Source organism: Dromaius novaehollandiae, chromosome 12 (genome assembly GCF_036370855.1).
Source record: "Dromaius novaehollandiae isolate bDroNov1 chromosome 12, bDroNov1.hap1, whole genome shotgun sequence".
Classification (NCBI taxonomy): domain Eukaryota; kingdom Metazoa; phylum Chordata; class Aves; order Casuariiformes; family Dromaiidae; genus Dromaius; species Dromaius novaehollandiae.
Genome location: NC_088109.1, coordinates 1,919,027 through 1,936,483, shown reverse-complemented (window position 1 = coordinate 1,936,483; position 17,457 = coordinate 1,919,027). Strand labels below are relative to the sequence as shown.

The following is a 17,457-nucleotide window of genomic DNA, read 5'->3' as shown; positions in this document are numbered from 1 at the left end:
CGTCTCTTATGAGGCAAGTAAATACAAATGTAGGGGCTTTTTTAGAAGGCAAAAATGGTTGTGCTTGGGGTTGGGCGAGATCTTTACTGGTGGGATGTCTGTTCCCGGTGAGGTAGCTGACTGCTGCGAGCGTGTGTGCATGACTGGGGGGGGGCCAACACATCTCCCACCTACGACCAACGAACAGGCTGAAGCCGGCAGGTGGAGGGTTGAAGGCAGCCTGCCTGGGTGATGTATAGCAGCAGCTCTGCAGCCCCGGGTCTGTCCCCTCACACGGGCACCAGGCCGCTTCAGCATGAGCCGGGCCTGAAGAAAAGTAGACAAGTTAGTTACAGCAGTGTAACACCATGCTTGCAGCTACCTGGTGCTGTTGGAAGATGGTGGCTATTACGGTGTTGCGATGAGGGGGGCACTGGGGTGGGAGGGAGGTTAATCTTGCAGCCCAGGGTAACTGTGGCATAAGGTAATGCAAGCAGGTACTGGTGTCTGTCCCTTTGAGGGTGATCTGAAACTTAACATGGAGTTGGGGATTTGATGGTCTGAGACTCAGTTACTACTTTTTTTTTTTTTTTTTTTTTTTTTTAACCACCCATTCAGTAAATAGGTTGTTTTATGGTAGCTTTCACTTTTGTTTACAAAGCTGCTTCATCCTCACTTGCTAGCTGAAGGGCGGACAGGAGGGCTGGCTGTAGGCAAGCCCAGAAGCTCAGCATGTGCATGTATCTGTCCTGATGACCCAGTCATGTCTTAATTACTGCCCTTAGCTTCTGAGCAGCAGCAACAGCCAGGTCTCTACCCCACTCTCCAAACCATGGCCTGGATTTTTTTTTGAAGCACCGCAGGGATGTGCACCCGGCTTCCCAGCGTGCTGGCACAATAGCTGCAGGGAGCTGGGCAGTAGTTTGGGCTACACAACTGCGTTGAAGTGCATGCAGTGGGGCTGAGCAGTGACTCTTGGCAGGTAACTACTGGCACACGACAGGGCGGTGAGGAACCCACCGGCCAGCCTCGCGGGTGCAAACACAGCAGCCTCCCGGCAAAGCGCCCTTCTACTGCAGAGAGAGCAGCAGGTATGCGTTTTACTAACTGGCAGCACACCCTCCAGTTTAGATGGCCACTACACCCCCCCCCCCCCCCCCAATCTGAAATGGCTGCAGGGGAGAAGAAATACTGTATTGTACCACATCAGCTCAGCAGGGTCCAGCCTGTGGCTTTCATAAAAGCATTGTGCGCTTCAGGGAGAAGATGGGACGTAAGACAAATATTGTGCTCTTAAATATATTCAATCATGATGCTGGGGATGAGGTGCTTTTCTACTGAAAGACCCCCCTCCCATCCTAAATAATTCCATCTCTGAATCCTTCTTCTGCTCCCAGCCTGTCATAGTCTCCCTGCTCCCCAGCCCGCTTAAATCGTGCCTTGCAGGAACAAAGGCAGCAGCTCCCTGGGGCAGGCAGACTCCCCCAGCTGCTGCGTGTTTAACTTCTGCATCTCTGTGATAAGCAAGCGGAGCAGGCCGAGAGTCTGCCCGAGCGGGGCAGAGGGGCTGCTCGAGCCGGAAGGCCGCAGAAGCTGGGCCCTGCCGCCTTGGCTGCAGCCACACAGGCCCCGAGCGCGCTCCCTTTGGCCCTGTTCAATAAAAGTGGCCCAGTTTCAAGTCAAATTATAAATAGGCGTTTTCCATCATAGACATTTTGTTTCTGTCTCATAAAACTAGTCAGTAAATTCTCTCCAAGCGCGCCAGGCCCAAAACAGCAACAGATGCAGCTGATCACAGCTGTGGGATAATGCCAGAACAAGCTATAAACATCTGGCACAGCATCCCCCCTCTGTTATTAGTAATCAAGTACGCTCTTCATATTTTTCCTTTCCTCCTGAGCAGCACAATTGCTCAAGTAAGGTTGCATAAGCCATATTTTGGTAAGGCAGAGGCTGGCTTCCACAGCTCTTATGACATATCCGATCTTCAATCCACTCCTTTAATCAGCATGTTGCTCCAGCTGCTGGTCTTAAATGCTGCAGTAGTCGCAACTTGTTCAACTTAATCGACTGGGTAGGGTACAATGATCCATTAAAAGGTGCAGTTGAGCCTTTCCTTTAAATTATTAACAAGTAGCTCTGAATAAGTGCATTAAGCAGATGTGATGCCGGAGGGAAGAAAAGCTATCCCTTGTATTGGTTTAAAAAAGGAAACAAAACAAAAAAAACCTCTCCTCGTGCATTAATGAAACCTTGAGCCTTAGTTGAAAACGAACCTGATTCTTGGTGCAAAACTCGCTGTAGTGTGGAGGAATGAGAGGCCACCAGCTCCCTCTTCCACCTAAAACGCTATTCTGAAAGTGGCCAAAACAGAGAAAGGGTAAAAAGTTACAAGTGTAATCTGAAGCCCTGGAAATAAAGACTGCATTTAGTGCCTTGCCCAAGCAAGCAGTAGGTGCACTCACCCTTCAGCTGTGACTCACAGAATTAGCTGTGCAGTTGTGTGCTCCAGAATTAAATCAAACACTTACATGCATTTCCCCCCTCCCCCCTTTTTAGGGCAGGGCCTCTTGTCACGTACAAACAAGCACCCAATTTGCCTTCTGCTGGGCACAGGCAACGTACATAACGCCAAACCCCACATGGATGAGGAGGTCCAATAACTGCTCCCGCGTCCTGACGCGCAGCAGCGAGGCGGTGAGTGTCCCCTGCAGCTCACCGCACTTCCTATGAGCGAGGCGAGCAGCGAGCCTGGTGCACCTTTCAACAAAACCAGAGCCTGGCAGGAGCAACCAAGGAATCGGCTCTGAGCCCGCAGGTGCTGTGCAACGCCGTGCAGCTCGAGGCCGCTCTGAAATCTCAGCCCGTTTGCTTTGCCCTTCCTTCCTTATTGCACCGCCGCACCTTGCTGCTGCGCTGCGCGGAGCGCCGCTTCTGCGTGGGGGGGCCCGGAGCACACGGCTACAGCTCACAGCCATAAACAGAGACGGGACTTGTATTTAATTTTTTAATAAATACACTTTACATTAAAGAAAAAAAGGCCTTCAATTTGCAGTTTCCACACAGAGGGCAAAAGGAAGAAGAAGAAAAAAAAAAGATTAAAAAACTTGAACCACAAAGGGGGGAGGGGAGAAAGAGGGCTCAAACTTCAATCCCCAATTCCCACGTCTCCAGGAATACCAGGCTCCGACTAGGCCGAGCTGGGATTTCAGCCGCCCACTGGTATCACAGCGAGAATCTCTGCTTTAAACAGCCTGTAAGTTCAGTTACTAACACCCCCAGGGCTCCTTCCTGGAGGGCCAAAGCATCTGAAACCCATGGGCTTGCTAGCAGGTGGTAACACCTGTTTTCTTTTTTCTTTTTTTAAAAATAAAATCATATTTAAAATAAAAATATTCTCACTCCTCAACAATTTTAGAAATCATGATCCTCTTATTTCATTTAGTAGTTGCATAAAAATGCCTCTTTTTTAATTTTAAACAATTTTTCTCCCCCGAACCTACCCCCAAGGTAACAAGGTACTACATGAATACAAAGTTCATCCCCTCTTTACTAGAACACCTGCCTTTTTTTTTTTTTTTGGTTTTTATATAAAACTATTTCTGTTCTTTAGGAAAGAACTTTATACAAAGAAAATATATTGTGAAATATCTTCAGAAGTTTCCTTGAAGAGGAGAGTCATCTCAGCCTAAAATAAAAAATTAAAAAAAAAAAAGGCAGAGAGAAAAGAGGCCTAACCCCAGGTCTCTTTATTGGAGAGCTTCGGGCTTAGCCCCGAGCCTCAGACTGACTCAAACCAACACAGCGGATGGGCTGGAGTTCCTCAGGTTTCCCCAGGAGGAAAGGGGTTGGGGTGCTCAATCCATTTCCGATTTGGTCTCCGGTCGTCTGCTGGGAAGGGAGCGCCTCCTCCTGCCAACACCCTGCCTGGCCACTGCTCCTCACTCGTTCAGCGACAAGATGATGTCGTCCTCCAAGTCAGAGTTATCCGAGCTGTCGGCTGAAAAGGAGACACGTAGGTTATGCTTGGGGTGCGAAAGGACGCAGCTGTCAGGGCTGCGACGCAACGCAGCTCATCACAGCCATAAGAGACGCCCACCACCTGCCTGAGACCAGCAGCTCCTCGGCAAGGACAGGCCGCTAGCACCACTAGTGCCTTTCAAGTCAATCTCAAGCAGTTAGCAAACGCGCGCCAGAGCTTTCTCCCCAGTTAAAGCGCAGGGTCAGAGGGACTGCAGCAGCTTTAGCAAGCGCAGTTCCCGTTAGCTGGCAGCGTTTCCCCATGACAAGGTGGGGAGAAGGACACCAGCAGCAAGTTACCTACGTAACTGCTGGGCTGCCTGCACAACTCAGCGTGCACACCTAAACGCAGCAGCTCCTCATGCTGCAGGGCCAGCACAGCGCTGGCTGCCACTCCTCACGGCAAGCTTGACAGTTCCTCCACCCTGATGCAGAGAACTATGGCCTCTGAATAACGCACATGGGGCTAATTCATCAGGCAGCAAGGTGGCCCCAGACCTTCCCAGTATTAGTTTCTCGCTGGCCTCCGGACAGTACGGTGGGAGACAGCCCCACTGAGGGGGAAGCAATCCATATGCTCACAACCAGCACCTTCCTCTAGCAACCCAAAGGCTACTGTAGTATATTTAATTAGGTGGGACTCATTAAAGGTGACCTGCAGCCTATTTGTGAAAACCAGGCTTTTGCTGGTTTTCTCCTTTGTGATACAGAATGAAGACACGAGAGGATTTGCCAGAAGTAGTCTCACACACACACACACACGTGCACACATACACACACACTTGCTTTTTAACTTAACAGAAAATCTCTCCTCCCTCAGCTGTGCAAGAGGGAGGTGGTAGCAGCTCCAACAGCGAGGTCTCCTGCCTTACCTTAGGTGACGATGGCTCTTTTTCTGAAGTGTACTCATTGGATGCTGCAGTTAACTAGGTGTTAAAAATAGTTAAGACAAAAAAAAAAAAAAAGACAAGACTTCCTCTCAGCCATCTCAGTTATACTGCATCTCTAAAATGCCTGTCAAGGTAAGTAAGGCCTTCTGGAAGGTTGACCCCTTTCTCAAATGCTTTCCTTAAAAAAGAAAAAAAGTCACAGGCAAGCAGAGGGCACAAACCCTTTTCCACCCCCACTCCCTTAAGAGCCCTCTAATGCACAGAGGAAAACTGGAACGCCAAAGGGAGCCTGAGACGTGCTCATCCCACACCAGCAGTCTGCCGAGGTAGCTAAGGGCGCGAGGGTCCTGCACGCCCCATCCCTTGCAGGCCTGCTGGAGCACTTACACGAAGCCTGTCCTTCCGCTGAGAAGTCATTTGGAAGCCAGCGATCTCTGGGACCAATCCACCTACGGTTTGCACCAGTTCTCTGATGCACCCACTTCTACAGCCAGACTGGTTCAAGAGTCTGGTATTTCCTCGTGGAAAACAAATACTGGAGGAGCAACTGCTGCCCAACTGCTTCAGGGGAGGTACAACACTGTCCAGGAGCCGACGCTCTTTAGAGGCTGGGCAAGGAACCGCAGCTGCTGCAGCAGCAGCTTGGGAACACTCCTCCCCGTGCAGCCAGCGGCCTTTCCACTGCGGCCAGTGGTTCACGCTCCAGTCTCACCTTCCATCATATTGTGCCTAAACTGAGGGATATCAGTGCTCCCAGAGCAGCTACAGCAATGCAAGGGGAGTTGGAAAACAGCAGCCAGCACTGCAGCAGCTAGGCTCACACAACAGGAAGGAAGGAAGCACAGGGAGATCAACAATCCAGAAGCTCTGGAGAGAAAGAGTAGCAGAAAAAAAATTCTTCAGCACTGGAGGATAGCTTTGAAAAGGGAATTCCTAACTTCTTACGCTCCAGACTGCAATTATAACTGCTTGGCAGAAGTTTATACGCTTGCCTGGAAGTTGTCATTGTAGATCACAAAACGAAAGCTCAGCAAACAAGGGCGAGCCACACTGCTGCAAGTCACCAAGCATCAGCAAGAAGTGCTGAGGGGCATCATCACAGACCCTTGAATACAGTGTAGTCCCAGGGCAGGTTCTCTCCTGGACACAGGCGAGTGCTCCATACATTTCTTCCATCCCTTCCCTTGTGTATTTCATAGGGACACCCGCTGATCCAGGAACAAGCTCGTGAAAGATCTGCACAGTGCACAAAGTGCCTTGGACAAGACAGACAGAGATCTACCTTCCCCAACTTGGTGACAAAGGAGGAGGGGGCAAATTCATACTTAAGATTTTTTCCATGGATCATTCCTGAAGAGGAAACAAAACCTCTTATAAAGCATGAGGACCCAAAGCCACTCACTTCCCTCTTTTCAACTATTCTTTGAATTATTTTGTTCTCAGGCACACCCACTCTGTCTTATGGAGGTTCAAGCAAAATACACCAAGAAGAGGAGGAGTTCTACATTCATCGCCATGCCTCAGGCCTGTACTTTGTAACAGCGTCCTTCTCAGTCATCAGTGCTCTTACAGCTTCTAGTTCAGGGCTGCAGCATCAGCAAAGGAGAAAGAAGATATAATCGTTCTTGCCGAGTGCAAAAGCAAGCCAGATGAAGTTGAGGTTACAGAGAGGAAAGCCACAGAAGCCTCCCAATCAAATCATGCGCAGGGACTGGGCATACATCAGCCTGGCAGAGCTGCATTCCCTGCTTTTAAGCTCCCCAAAATTCTGCCAAGCAACCTCACAAGCAAAGGGTGGCTTGGCTGCAGCTCCCCAGGGACATCAGATCCGAAGTTATGATCAAGTAGTTCTCTCCATAAAGGGTATACAGATGTGGCCATTTCATAATAAGCAGGGCTTTGCAGAGCACACTGGAAATAACTATAAATGTGATGCAGCCTCCAGTTTTATTACCGGAATGGTTATTAAAATCATTGGCCTGAACTTCCACTTTGTTCTACCCTTGGACAACTCACATTCCAACACTCTGGCTGCTCCCTTTTAACAGCTCTGGCCCTGCACCCTCTGAGGAAACACAACTGGAGCTGTGTCAGGAAGGCCTCCACCAGCTACTGGGACAGGCAAAAGTCTAGCTAAAAGCCTGTTTACTTCCTCCTCTCACAATATATAACCCCCAAACGTTGAAGTGCAATGCACTGTGAAGGAATCAGAGCCACAAGAGTGCCATGTACAGTCCTGAATGGCCTATCTACCTTCTTCAAAAGAACAGCAGACTGACCGACCTATTAAAAAAAAAAAACCTGTCAATCTGACAGGCCACGTCCCCAAAAATCAGAGGATTGGGCCACACTATAATAAAGAAGAGGAACATGGATGAGCCTGCCAGCACCAGTGGTGCCAAAACAGAAGCCTGATATGCTTAATCCTCCATCAGATCAAGAGAGAAGCTTGATCCCACCCTAGCTGTTACATGATCCACCCCCCATCATCACAGGATTTCAATGACCTCACAAACTGTAATCGCTTACCCTCAGTCTTCTAAGATACGGCAATGATACTAACCCCATTTTATAGCTGGGAAATTAAAAAAGTGATTTGGCCAAACATACTCAAAAATGTTGTTGCAGAAAAGGGAACAGAATCTCATGTCAAAGTCCTAAGACCGATGCTATCTTACTCACCTTCTCTTTCTAGTCAAGCCTTTTTCCAAACTGAATTGCCAGACAAAAGAGTTTGGACTTTTCTCTGTCTTTTAAACACACACACACACACACACACACACACACACACACACACACACACCCTTTGTTAACTCTTCAAGCCTTTGCATCTCTGGACTATGGAATGCCAGGAAAAAAAATTCAATCTTATCCCAAAAACTTATGTTAGCATCAGAACAGTACAGCAAAAAAAAAGCAAAGTTAGAAATGCCATGTTGGCTTTGCACTTTAAGCAACTGAAAAAGGAGAAAGAACAGCACCAAGGGGGAAAAATAGGCTTCTCTGTCCTTAAAGGTATAAATAAGACAGAGAAGAGAGGTGAAGCAACAGCTTAACCAGCGTGCCCTTAAAGAGCAGGGCAGGCAAGCATTCAGACAAGGCTTCTTCACCTGGAGTTTTTACAGCTTGCCTTTAAGTTCTCACACATGCATCTGGGAGCACTTGATGAAAACAGGTATCTGCCTTTCTAGAACGCACTGAAGTTTTTTTCTCAGATCAGAGCTGTTTTCACCAATAGACTGCTCTAAGAGACGATGGGGGAATAAGCATGAGAATTTGTGTCTGTTATACCACGGAGGAGGGAATGTCATCTCTGTCAGTCCAGGGAAGACTTAGATGCTGCATATTTGTCAGGACATTACACAGAGGACAAGGTCACCTCCAGTCACCAAGCTGGGCACACACACTTACTGTCTCCAAGAATCAGCTCGACTTCCTCATCAGCATCAGAATCTTCATCTTCACCCTCATCTCCCTCTTCCAGAAGGTTGGCAAGCTCCTCATCATCAGAAGGAGAAAAATCATTTTCTCCATCCTCACCAGCGTTCTCATTGTTCTCATCCTCCTCCAGCTCAGCTTCCAGCAGCTGGTCTGTATCTAGTTCATCAAGGTCATCTGTATCATCATCATCTTCATCATCATCCTCTTCCTCTTGCTCTTCTTCCTCCTACAGAGACAACACAAATAGTCCATTGTGGACATGAAAACAAATGCAAAATGGAAAAAGGATAACTGAAGAAAGCAGACTGATAGTTTTTGCTTCTCCCCACACCCACGTCACCTACTCTTGTATTATTACACTTTCCCTCCACACCTATGGAACTTGATGCATGCTGGATTCATTTGCAGGCCTGCAGAGTCTTATCTGCACAAGGCAGGTTTAACACAGATACCATTAGCCTTCCTAGCCATGAACAAATGTCATCAAAACATGCTTTTGAGAAGGACATGCCATAAGGCCCTGTAATCCACGGCTCTGTTGCCAGCCTTGTATAAACTGCTTCTGTTTCAACTGTATCAAAATCTCTATTTCGCATCAAATAGCATGCAGCATGGATGTTCAGTCTCTCGGTCATTCCTGACTTAGATGAAAAATGATGTGCAGGGAAAGATACTATCTTCAACACTGTATCCTGTAACATCTTCAGAGGCAAGTTGATGAATTATGGGCTAGATGAGCAATGAGGTGGATTAAGAACTGGCTGAATGGCAGAGCTCAGAGGGTTGTGATCAGTGGCACCAAGTCTAGTTGGAAGCATGTAGCTAGTGGTGTCCCCCAGGGGTCAATTCTGGGTACAATCCTGCTTAACTTCTTCATCAATGACCTGGGTGAAGGGACCGAGTGCACCCTCAGCAAGTTTGCTGATGACACAGAAGTGGGAGGAGTGGGTGGTGCATCAGATGGTGCTGCCATTCAGAGGGACCTCGGCAGGCTGCAGAGATGGGCAGAGGGGAACCTCATCAAGTTCAATACAGGGAAGTGCTGAGGAGGAGTAAGGCCATGCAGCAGTACAGGCTGGGGGCTGACCTGCTGGAAAGCAGCCCTGCAGCGAAGGACCTGGGAGTCCTGGAGGACAAGCTGACCATGAGCCAGCAACGTGTCCCTTGTGGCCAAGAAGGCCAATGGCCTCCTGGGGTACATTAGGAAGAGCATTGCCAGCAGGTCGAGGGAGGTGACCCTTCCCCTCTACTCAGCCTTGGTGAGGCTGCATCTGGAGTGCTGGGTCCAGTTTGGGGCTCCCCAGTACAAGAGAGATCTGGAGCTCCTGGAGCAAGTCCAGCAAAGGGCCACTAAGATGATGAAGATGATGACTGGAGCATCTCACGTATGAGGAAAGGCTGAGAGAGCTGGGCCTGTTCAGCCTGGAGAAGAGAAGACTGAGGGGGGGATCTTATCACTGTGTATAAATATCTGGAGAGAGGGTGTCCAGAGCATGGGGCCAGACTCTTTTCAGTGGCGCCCAGCAACAGGACGAGAGGCCCTGGGCACAAACTGAAACACAAGGAGTTCTGTCTGAACAGAAGGAAAAGCTTTTTGACTGTGAGGGTGACCGAGCACTGGAACAAGTTGCTCGGAGAGGAGGTGTGGACTCTCTGTCCTTGGAGATATTCAAAAGCCATCTGGAAAAGGTCCTGGGCAATATGTCTAGGTGACCCTGCTTGAGGAGGGGGTTTGGACTAGATGATCTCTAAAGGTCCCTCCAACCTCAATCATCCTGTGATTCCTCTATCAATTGATAAAAAACTAAGCTTAGATGACAGAACTCAATCTCATCTTTGACATTTACCCATGTGCGTGTTTCTCCTACTATCAAACCATAAGAATTTGCGTTCAGTAAATCAGCTAAATTTCTTATTGTACAGATCAAATCCAGAAGGCCATGTTTAGCAGAAGAGACTGAATGCAAAGAGGCTGTTACAAACCAATCATTCTCCCAGGCAAATGAGAGGCCAAAAGTGCCATCACAAGCCAAGCTGCAGGAAGTCCCAAGAATCAAAGAACAATCCCCTTTCAATATTCCTGCACATCTCCTCAAAGTCACACCCTTTCTCTCCAGCTGAATGCTCTTCATGTGGCAGGAAGGCAGCTCAAGACATTCAGCCTTAATTGCCCCTTTATCTGGGGAGGGAACACATTCTGCAAAATTATGAAGCAGTTACGATAGATACCTAACAACTCCACTAGAAGGTTTAGTATGCTCTTCAGGCTCACTACACTCTTACGCTATGTGGTTTAGACTGCTACATTTTCAGATCTATAGGGAGGGAAGAACAAACCACACTTTCATTCCCCCAGCCCACTTTTCTTTAGTCAATGTTAAAAAGAACAACCAAAAAAACCGCACACATTCAACATCTGTCATAGGCAAAAGCAGCAAGGCATGCCAAAAAGCCTGGGCAAATTCTATTGTTCTACTACGCTCAGGAAGGGCTGCCAAACCTCCTCTACCGACGAGAAGTGCCTGCGTTATTTACAATAAAAATTATTAAAGAATAAAACAGCTTGCTACATAGATGTCTTTCTGAAAAAGTTTATATTACATGTAAAATTATAACAACCTGTATTCAGGCCTAAGCTTAATCAATTACAAACTTTTTATTCCAATGCCAAGTCAAAGAGCCCTCAAAGAAAAGGACACTGCTTTTTGCACTGTATACACACAGAGAAGAAATAACTTCCACCTGCAGTTCAAGATTTTAAACAGCAGTGCCATACTGTGTAAAATTTTCTTCCTTTCCAATGAACTACTTAAACTTTTTTTTGTTGTTCTTGAGCATAAAGGCTTTTGTCTTAATACCTTTTGCTTTTGTCCTATGCAATATCAGCAGAGACACCAGTGTTTTAAGCTTTACTATTCTGTTCAGAACTGAGAATCTGATTAAAAACTGAAAAGGCAGGAGAGTTCATTTTCCTTTTTGACTCCCTAAACAACCTCAAAACTGCAAAGGAAGTGATCAATATATTTAAAGAACCTGGAAAAAAGGAAGCCAAATTTTACAGTGTCTGTAGATGCAGAGACAAGTGCAGACTTTAGGAAAAGTATATGGTCTGGGAGAATCATTAAGAATCCAGGTAATTCAAACTTAAGCAATTCCAAAATGAGTCAGGTACTTACTTTGCTTCCACACCTGTGGGATTTCCAAAACCATTTTTCCATACACCTAGCCCATAATGACTTAAAATTATGTCAGAACAATACTACTAAATTTGATTATGTTTCATATTTAAGGTATTTATTACAAACTGAAATAATGTTTTACTAAGACTTTCATTCAAGCTTAAGGCAAGCCATACGTAGCAGTACCACATCCTTCAAATATGGGATGAAATGAAATACATTTGTATAAAGATATCTTCTAGCCAACAAAAATAGGAACCAAGTTACACAGAAAGGTCATATTTAGCTGGAAATTAACTTTGAAGGATTAGATCAACCAGCAAGCAAAAATCGTTTAAGAAACCACAAACAGAAACATATCAGAGAACCGAAATGTTGTTTTTTCCTTTCTGGTTTAAGTTACTTGATCTGAAGTACTTGATTAAAACCAATTCACACTCATTCACACTCATTTAAAAACCTGAGAACAGTAAGATGAGATCTAAGTGATACCTGTCCTCGGTAAAGCAGAAGAGAAAAATAACATGAAAACCATGCTACAAGGAGTCGCGCGTGCATGCGAGAGCGCGAGCACTGCACAACGCACACACGGCAGATTCTTAGTGACACAGACCACAGTCCAAGAGGAGTGATCTCAATTATCGAGAAACCCATACCTTGTCGTGTTTTTAAAGAACACAAACAGGAACCAGGAAACTGTGGTACTTCTGCTAAGTAACAGGCAAATTAATTCTGCATTAGTTTCTGAACGCTTTCCAAACACAAACTGCTGCAGACACACTGCAATAGGCCAGTCTAGAAACACAAGGCTTGCGTACGTGTGGCAAGATGTTCTTCAGGAAACTAAATCGAGCTTCTGCACCCTCCCGAACAAAGCTGTGGCATGAAGAGCCGTGAAATACCTCACTTTATATCTCCTCAGGTATGACACCATCACCTCTAAATGATCTCCAGTCCACTAATTGATATCTAGTCTGTATCCTCAGCAGATACCACAACTGTCTCATGTAAGGGATCTGCATACAGATCAAAAATGGCACGTCTTCCCCAGGGACTCCTGTGTGCATGATGGGTAAAAGCAGCAAAATAAACCCTTGTGCAAAGTCACAAGGGAAGATAGGCAGAAAAATTATTCCAAACCATATCTGGATGCTGAAGGAAAAACCTGCGAGGCAGGCTCTCGTCTAACCCAGCAGTAGTCCCCAAGAGCTTTGGTCAAACATTACAGTCAATGACACAGGTGCTGCTAGGAAAAAAAAAAAAAGAATCAGCATGCAAATCTATATAAACAAGCATGCACCTGTGCATACATTTATTATTGGAGCAAACTGATCCACAGAACCTGTGGACTGGCATACTCCATGTTACTCAACAAAAAAACAAAATCAAGGAACTTGTTTTAGCCACCACTTTAATTCCTTCAGATGCCTAAAGGTATTCTTTTATTTGGGTTGCTCTCCTTGTAAAAGCTGCTGAGATCAGAGCTTGAACTGTTTGTGGAGTCCTCACATTCCTTCTCTGCTTCTTTAGGGAATACGCTTGTCTCTTCCCTCTCTGACAGCAACCACTTTACAGCTGTCAGTTATCTCTACAGATGGTACAAGGGTAGTCCTGAAGCATCACAAACTGACCATCACATAACCTTCCCTCTGTACAACATTTCACCCGCCAGCACTGACTCGCTGCCCGAGATTCCTCTGTGCCTGCCCTCCAGCCAGGTGAACTACTATTAAAATACAGCCCTACTGAAAACCCACCAATTTTACATAATTCACGAAAGATTACTAGCAATTCCACCTGGAGGCTATGAGGGAGGAAAAAAATACCCTGCAAAACAAAATACTAATGCGCCCTTTAAGAAGAACAAGCAGCTCTCTCAGAGGGACATAACAGAGCCCAGCTTTGGGATTAAGGGTGTTGCATTGCCACCCATGCTAGTCATACATAGCTCCAGGCGCACAAACCACTTCTAGATACCTAGTCTAAGAATTCATTTACAGGCGCTTAACTTTTGATACTTAGATGCTAAGCCTGGGACAGTTTAAGTGTGCACTCACTAATCCCTAACAAGACTTAAATTTCTAAGCGTCTTTGATATTGCTGAAAATGCTGCCCTACGCGATTTTGCCGGTATGTTCTTGTTCTTACAGAATGGTAAATGCTGTATATGTGTCCACTCACATTTCAGTGACAGGAACAGAAGCCCACAAACTCCAATCCCAACACTGCTGCTGCAACAAATCATTATGACTTACTTCACTTACTAATTTCAGAAAGGGTTATATTTACAAATACTACGGTTTTCCAGTGTTAACTTCACAGCCCCATACACCCCTGTTGCTCTTCAGCATTCCTAGCACATAAAAATGTCAGCTACATATAAGCTGCAATGAAAAACTCATTAGAGCACCCATATAGCTGGATGGCCAACTCTTCTGCTCTTCACCAAACACAGCACAGCAATTTTAATCTCTAACCTAGGAAATGCCTACCCCATTTCATGCACAGAACAGCTTTTGAGCCCCACTTCACAGCATGAATACTTGCAGTGCTGACTTCACCCCACTTAAAACAAAAAGACTGCAAAATAAGGCAATAAACACAGACAAGGCTGACAATGTAAAGCAAACAAAAGAAAAGAACAAAACCCCAGCTATAATTATAAGGGTATGGTAAAGGAGCCAGCTGCCACTTTGCTACAGAACAGCTATGCACAGACTGAAGTGGACCGTCCACACAGGGACAGGCCCCAGGTTAACTTAGAAATTGTTTGATTGAACTAATGAGTTAATTTGGGAGAAGAAAAAAAAGTGAAATTAAGACTATACAGACAAGGTATTTGTATCAGTTTAACTCAACAGAAAAGTCTTAACAACGTTAGTATATTGTATAGTACCTAAAGTACATAAAGTGTAGCATTATTAGTTTTACATTTTAGACAGGTATAAAAGATGCAGGTCATCAGTTCTTCTAGGATAGACTGCAAAATGAGACACTCAAGTGTCATGCATCTCTCAGAGTTCTCCCAGCGCTAACTCAAAATTCACTAGTTCACCTACACAGTAACAAATATATCATTTCGCAACACAGAGTCTAGTCTCTGTCTATGCCCCTGGATCTACTGTGAGGATGACTAGGAAGGCAAAAAAAGATTCACATCAGCTTTTAAGCATGTCAGCATACAGGCAGATTTACATGGATAGAAGCAGTACAAGAAAAGCTGGACATCTCACAAAATCAGAAGCGCTGATTACATAGCAAAGGATTATGTCAAGATCATCTCAGAACTAACTTAACTCTACCACCAGTTTGCTATCTTATGTAAAGACTCAAAAAGCCAAGTAGATTTGGCTCAATTGGTTTATTGTTTATAATTACAAAGGAAAAAATACAAACATCCCTTAAAGGAATAGCATATATGGGGGTGGGTGGCAACATTGTAACAAAAAAATGTTTGACCCAATTCTTCTTATTGCCAGTACTTACATCCTGTTCGCAGCTCAGTAAACACACTTGGTTCTGGTTCAAGCTTTACGTTCGTTCTTCCATCTCATTCTTTGATGCAAGTTCACATGCACTTAAACATTATAGGCTTTGTTACTGTTTTCCTTTACCCATTCATTTTGCATGTACAAAATTCATTAAATTTGTCTTTTTGGCTAGTATGAGCTTTTGATACTTAACATCTACATCAGTGTTCTTCTCCTAATAAAACAGTCAAAGGCTCAGTTACTCATTGGTATTCATCTCTTAAAATATTCAAAGGCTCAGCAAAGTGCAATCTCTTTCACTTACTGACAGGACACCAAGCAAAACTGTCCTTTTCTTTTATAGACTTTGGAGAAAATAGCATAAACAGAAGGTTGAATTCAGGAATCTCTGCACCATGTTTTAATGTTAAACAGCCCGATATATAAATGCAAAGTTTGCTTAAGTTACTTCTTAAAGCTGCATATAGCGGTAACCTTTAAAGGACCATTTCCACATGCCAGATCAAATCTTCACACAACGTAAATCTGCATAAGTTGGTGGTGCCAGTGAATCCACTGATGCCTACTTCTAGATGTGGTCTGAAAAACCAGCTCCCACACAATCAAGTATACAGAGTGTTATCTTATTCAAACTGCAGAGGCATCACGTAACCCTGTCGCAAGACCTGCTTTAATGAATGAGGCACTAAAAACCAAGACAGGCAGTACAGTCTGGATCATGGAATAGGACAGGAGAAGAGGGTTTGTAGTCTACTCAACTCCTTCCAGAGCTGGCTGTGATTTCTGATCTAAGAAACAACCTCTCTTTCTTCTAGCATATTGCTGGAAGTATCAAACATACTCAAAAAGATCGTTTACAATGGTTCAAGAGGCTCTCAGTTTGTAGGTCCTCAACTTCTCAGAACACAGGACACGAAGGGAACTTCAGACTCTGGTCCATGAAACCTTAAAGACCACTGAATCTACAGAGTACCCGTCCACATGTCCCTGAACTTAAGTGAGTTTCTGCAAAAAAAAAAAACCTCCACTGACACAAGGCTACAAAAGCGACCTTCTGCTTGATACATATTTTACTAAAACAACACACAAAAATGCCATTGTACACTGCCTTCTTACAGTCTAAGTTCTCAGAATACTTTTGGTACAATTTTCAGACTCTGCTCACCTGCACAGACAGTGAAAAAAGCTACAACAGAAATAAAAATATACTAGCTTACTTTATAAGCACTATTAGACTTTTGATGCTTACACTTCATTTCTTGAAACCAAAGTTTTTTGGGTTTTTTTTTTTTTTTTTTTTATGACTACATGAACAAAACTTGAGACCACTCAACTGAGTATTACAAAATCTCTCAAATCCACACTTAGGTTGTCTGTCAGTTGCCAAGAGAAGATCCCACACGTCTTTTCTGATGTTGCTATTAGGTTTGGAATTCTTAACTCAGTTTTCAGATTTACGGGTCACTAATTTTTTTTAATCATTTGCCATGGTTTCAGCTGTTACCAAAAGCTTCATCTTCTCATCTAATGTTTCATTCACTTTTTCCTTCCTCTGCTAAGAGATGACTCAAAGTCCAAAACAAATATTTATTATGTCACTGGTTCTCTGCCCAGCTTCCTCTGTTCCTGCTCTCAGTACTGTTCAGCCGTCACCTCGTAGCTGCTCCTTCCCCAGCCCCATGCTGGCCTCTGTCATCACTTTTAAGCCAACCTCTCAGCTGCAGGTGCTCTCCAGCAACACAGTCCCTTCCCCAAAAGCACCTTCCCTACGGTCCCCTCAGGCGATGCACCTCTCAGTTTGAATCCTGCTACATTATACTACTCTACTCTAACTACTGTTATTTTAGCCTACAACGCCTCTGTTTCTCTATCTGCAAAATGGTTAATCAAATGTCGGTAAAACTTTTCCCCACTTTCTCAAGCCTTTTCGCTCATATTTAATTCACTTCTGGCTATTTGTAGCTCTACAAGTCTAGTGCTGGTCAATATCTGCCCTGTAAACTAACACTTCTGAAGAATCTCTGCTTCTGTTTTCCTTCTCTAGTTATTACTTTTTTTTTTGGTAAAGAAATTCATACTTCCCAGAGTCCCATTACTTTAGTCAATGTATTCACTTTTGCACATTTCTTCCTCTCTTGCCTCCTCTTTCCCCAAATTTCTCATAGTCGAAAAGCAAACTCATTTTCAGTAAACTGGTCTCTTCCAAAGGAAGAGTATTATTTTAATTGCTACCTCTTTCCCGACATGGGAAAGGGTTTTGCTTTCATAACAAGAATGTATGGTTGTTCCTCAAATATCAGTTTACCAAAGAACATTTTTTTACTCCAGAGGAGTAAGTCTCTCCCTCTTCCAGTATCTCCATAGACAATTCTAATCTTCTGACAGTTGTTCCCTTTGCTTCCAAAGCAGCATCTGTGTAGCACATTAGTAGCTTCTGATCCTTTGCTATGCAATTCT

At 44.8% G+C, this 17,457-nt stretch overlaps 1 protein-coding gene across 4 annotated transcripts in view; it reads right to left on the bottom strand.

Moving 5' to 3' along the window:
* Positions 1–2,972: 2,972 nt before the first annotated feature.
* The window catches only part of DCAF1 (DDB1 and CUL4 associated factor 1), a 58,539-nt gene continuing 44,054 nt past the window's right edge, over positions 2,973–17,457 (bottom strand). For 2 of the 4 annotated variants that reach the window (XM_064518625.1, XM_064518627.1), the window contains 2 exons: positions 8,301–8,556; positions 2,973–3,979 (listed from right to left, as the gene is read on the bottom strand). In XM_064518625.1, coding sequence (XP_064374695.1) covers positions 3,921–3,979; positions 8,301–8,556 — 315 coding nt within the window. In that variant the 3' untranslated portion in view covers positions 2,973–3,920. Of the gene's footprint in view, positions 3,980–4,871; positions 4,926–8,300; positions 8,557–17,457 lie in introns of those variants that run through there. The other 2 variants (XM_064518626.1, XR_010391178.1) reach the window with 2 other exon arrangements.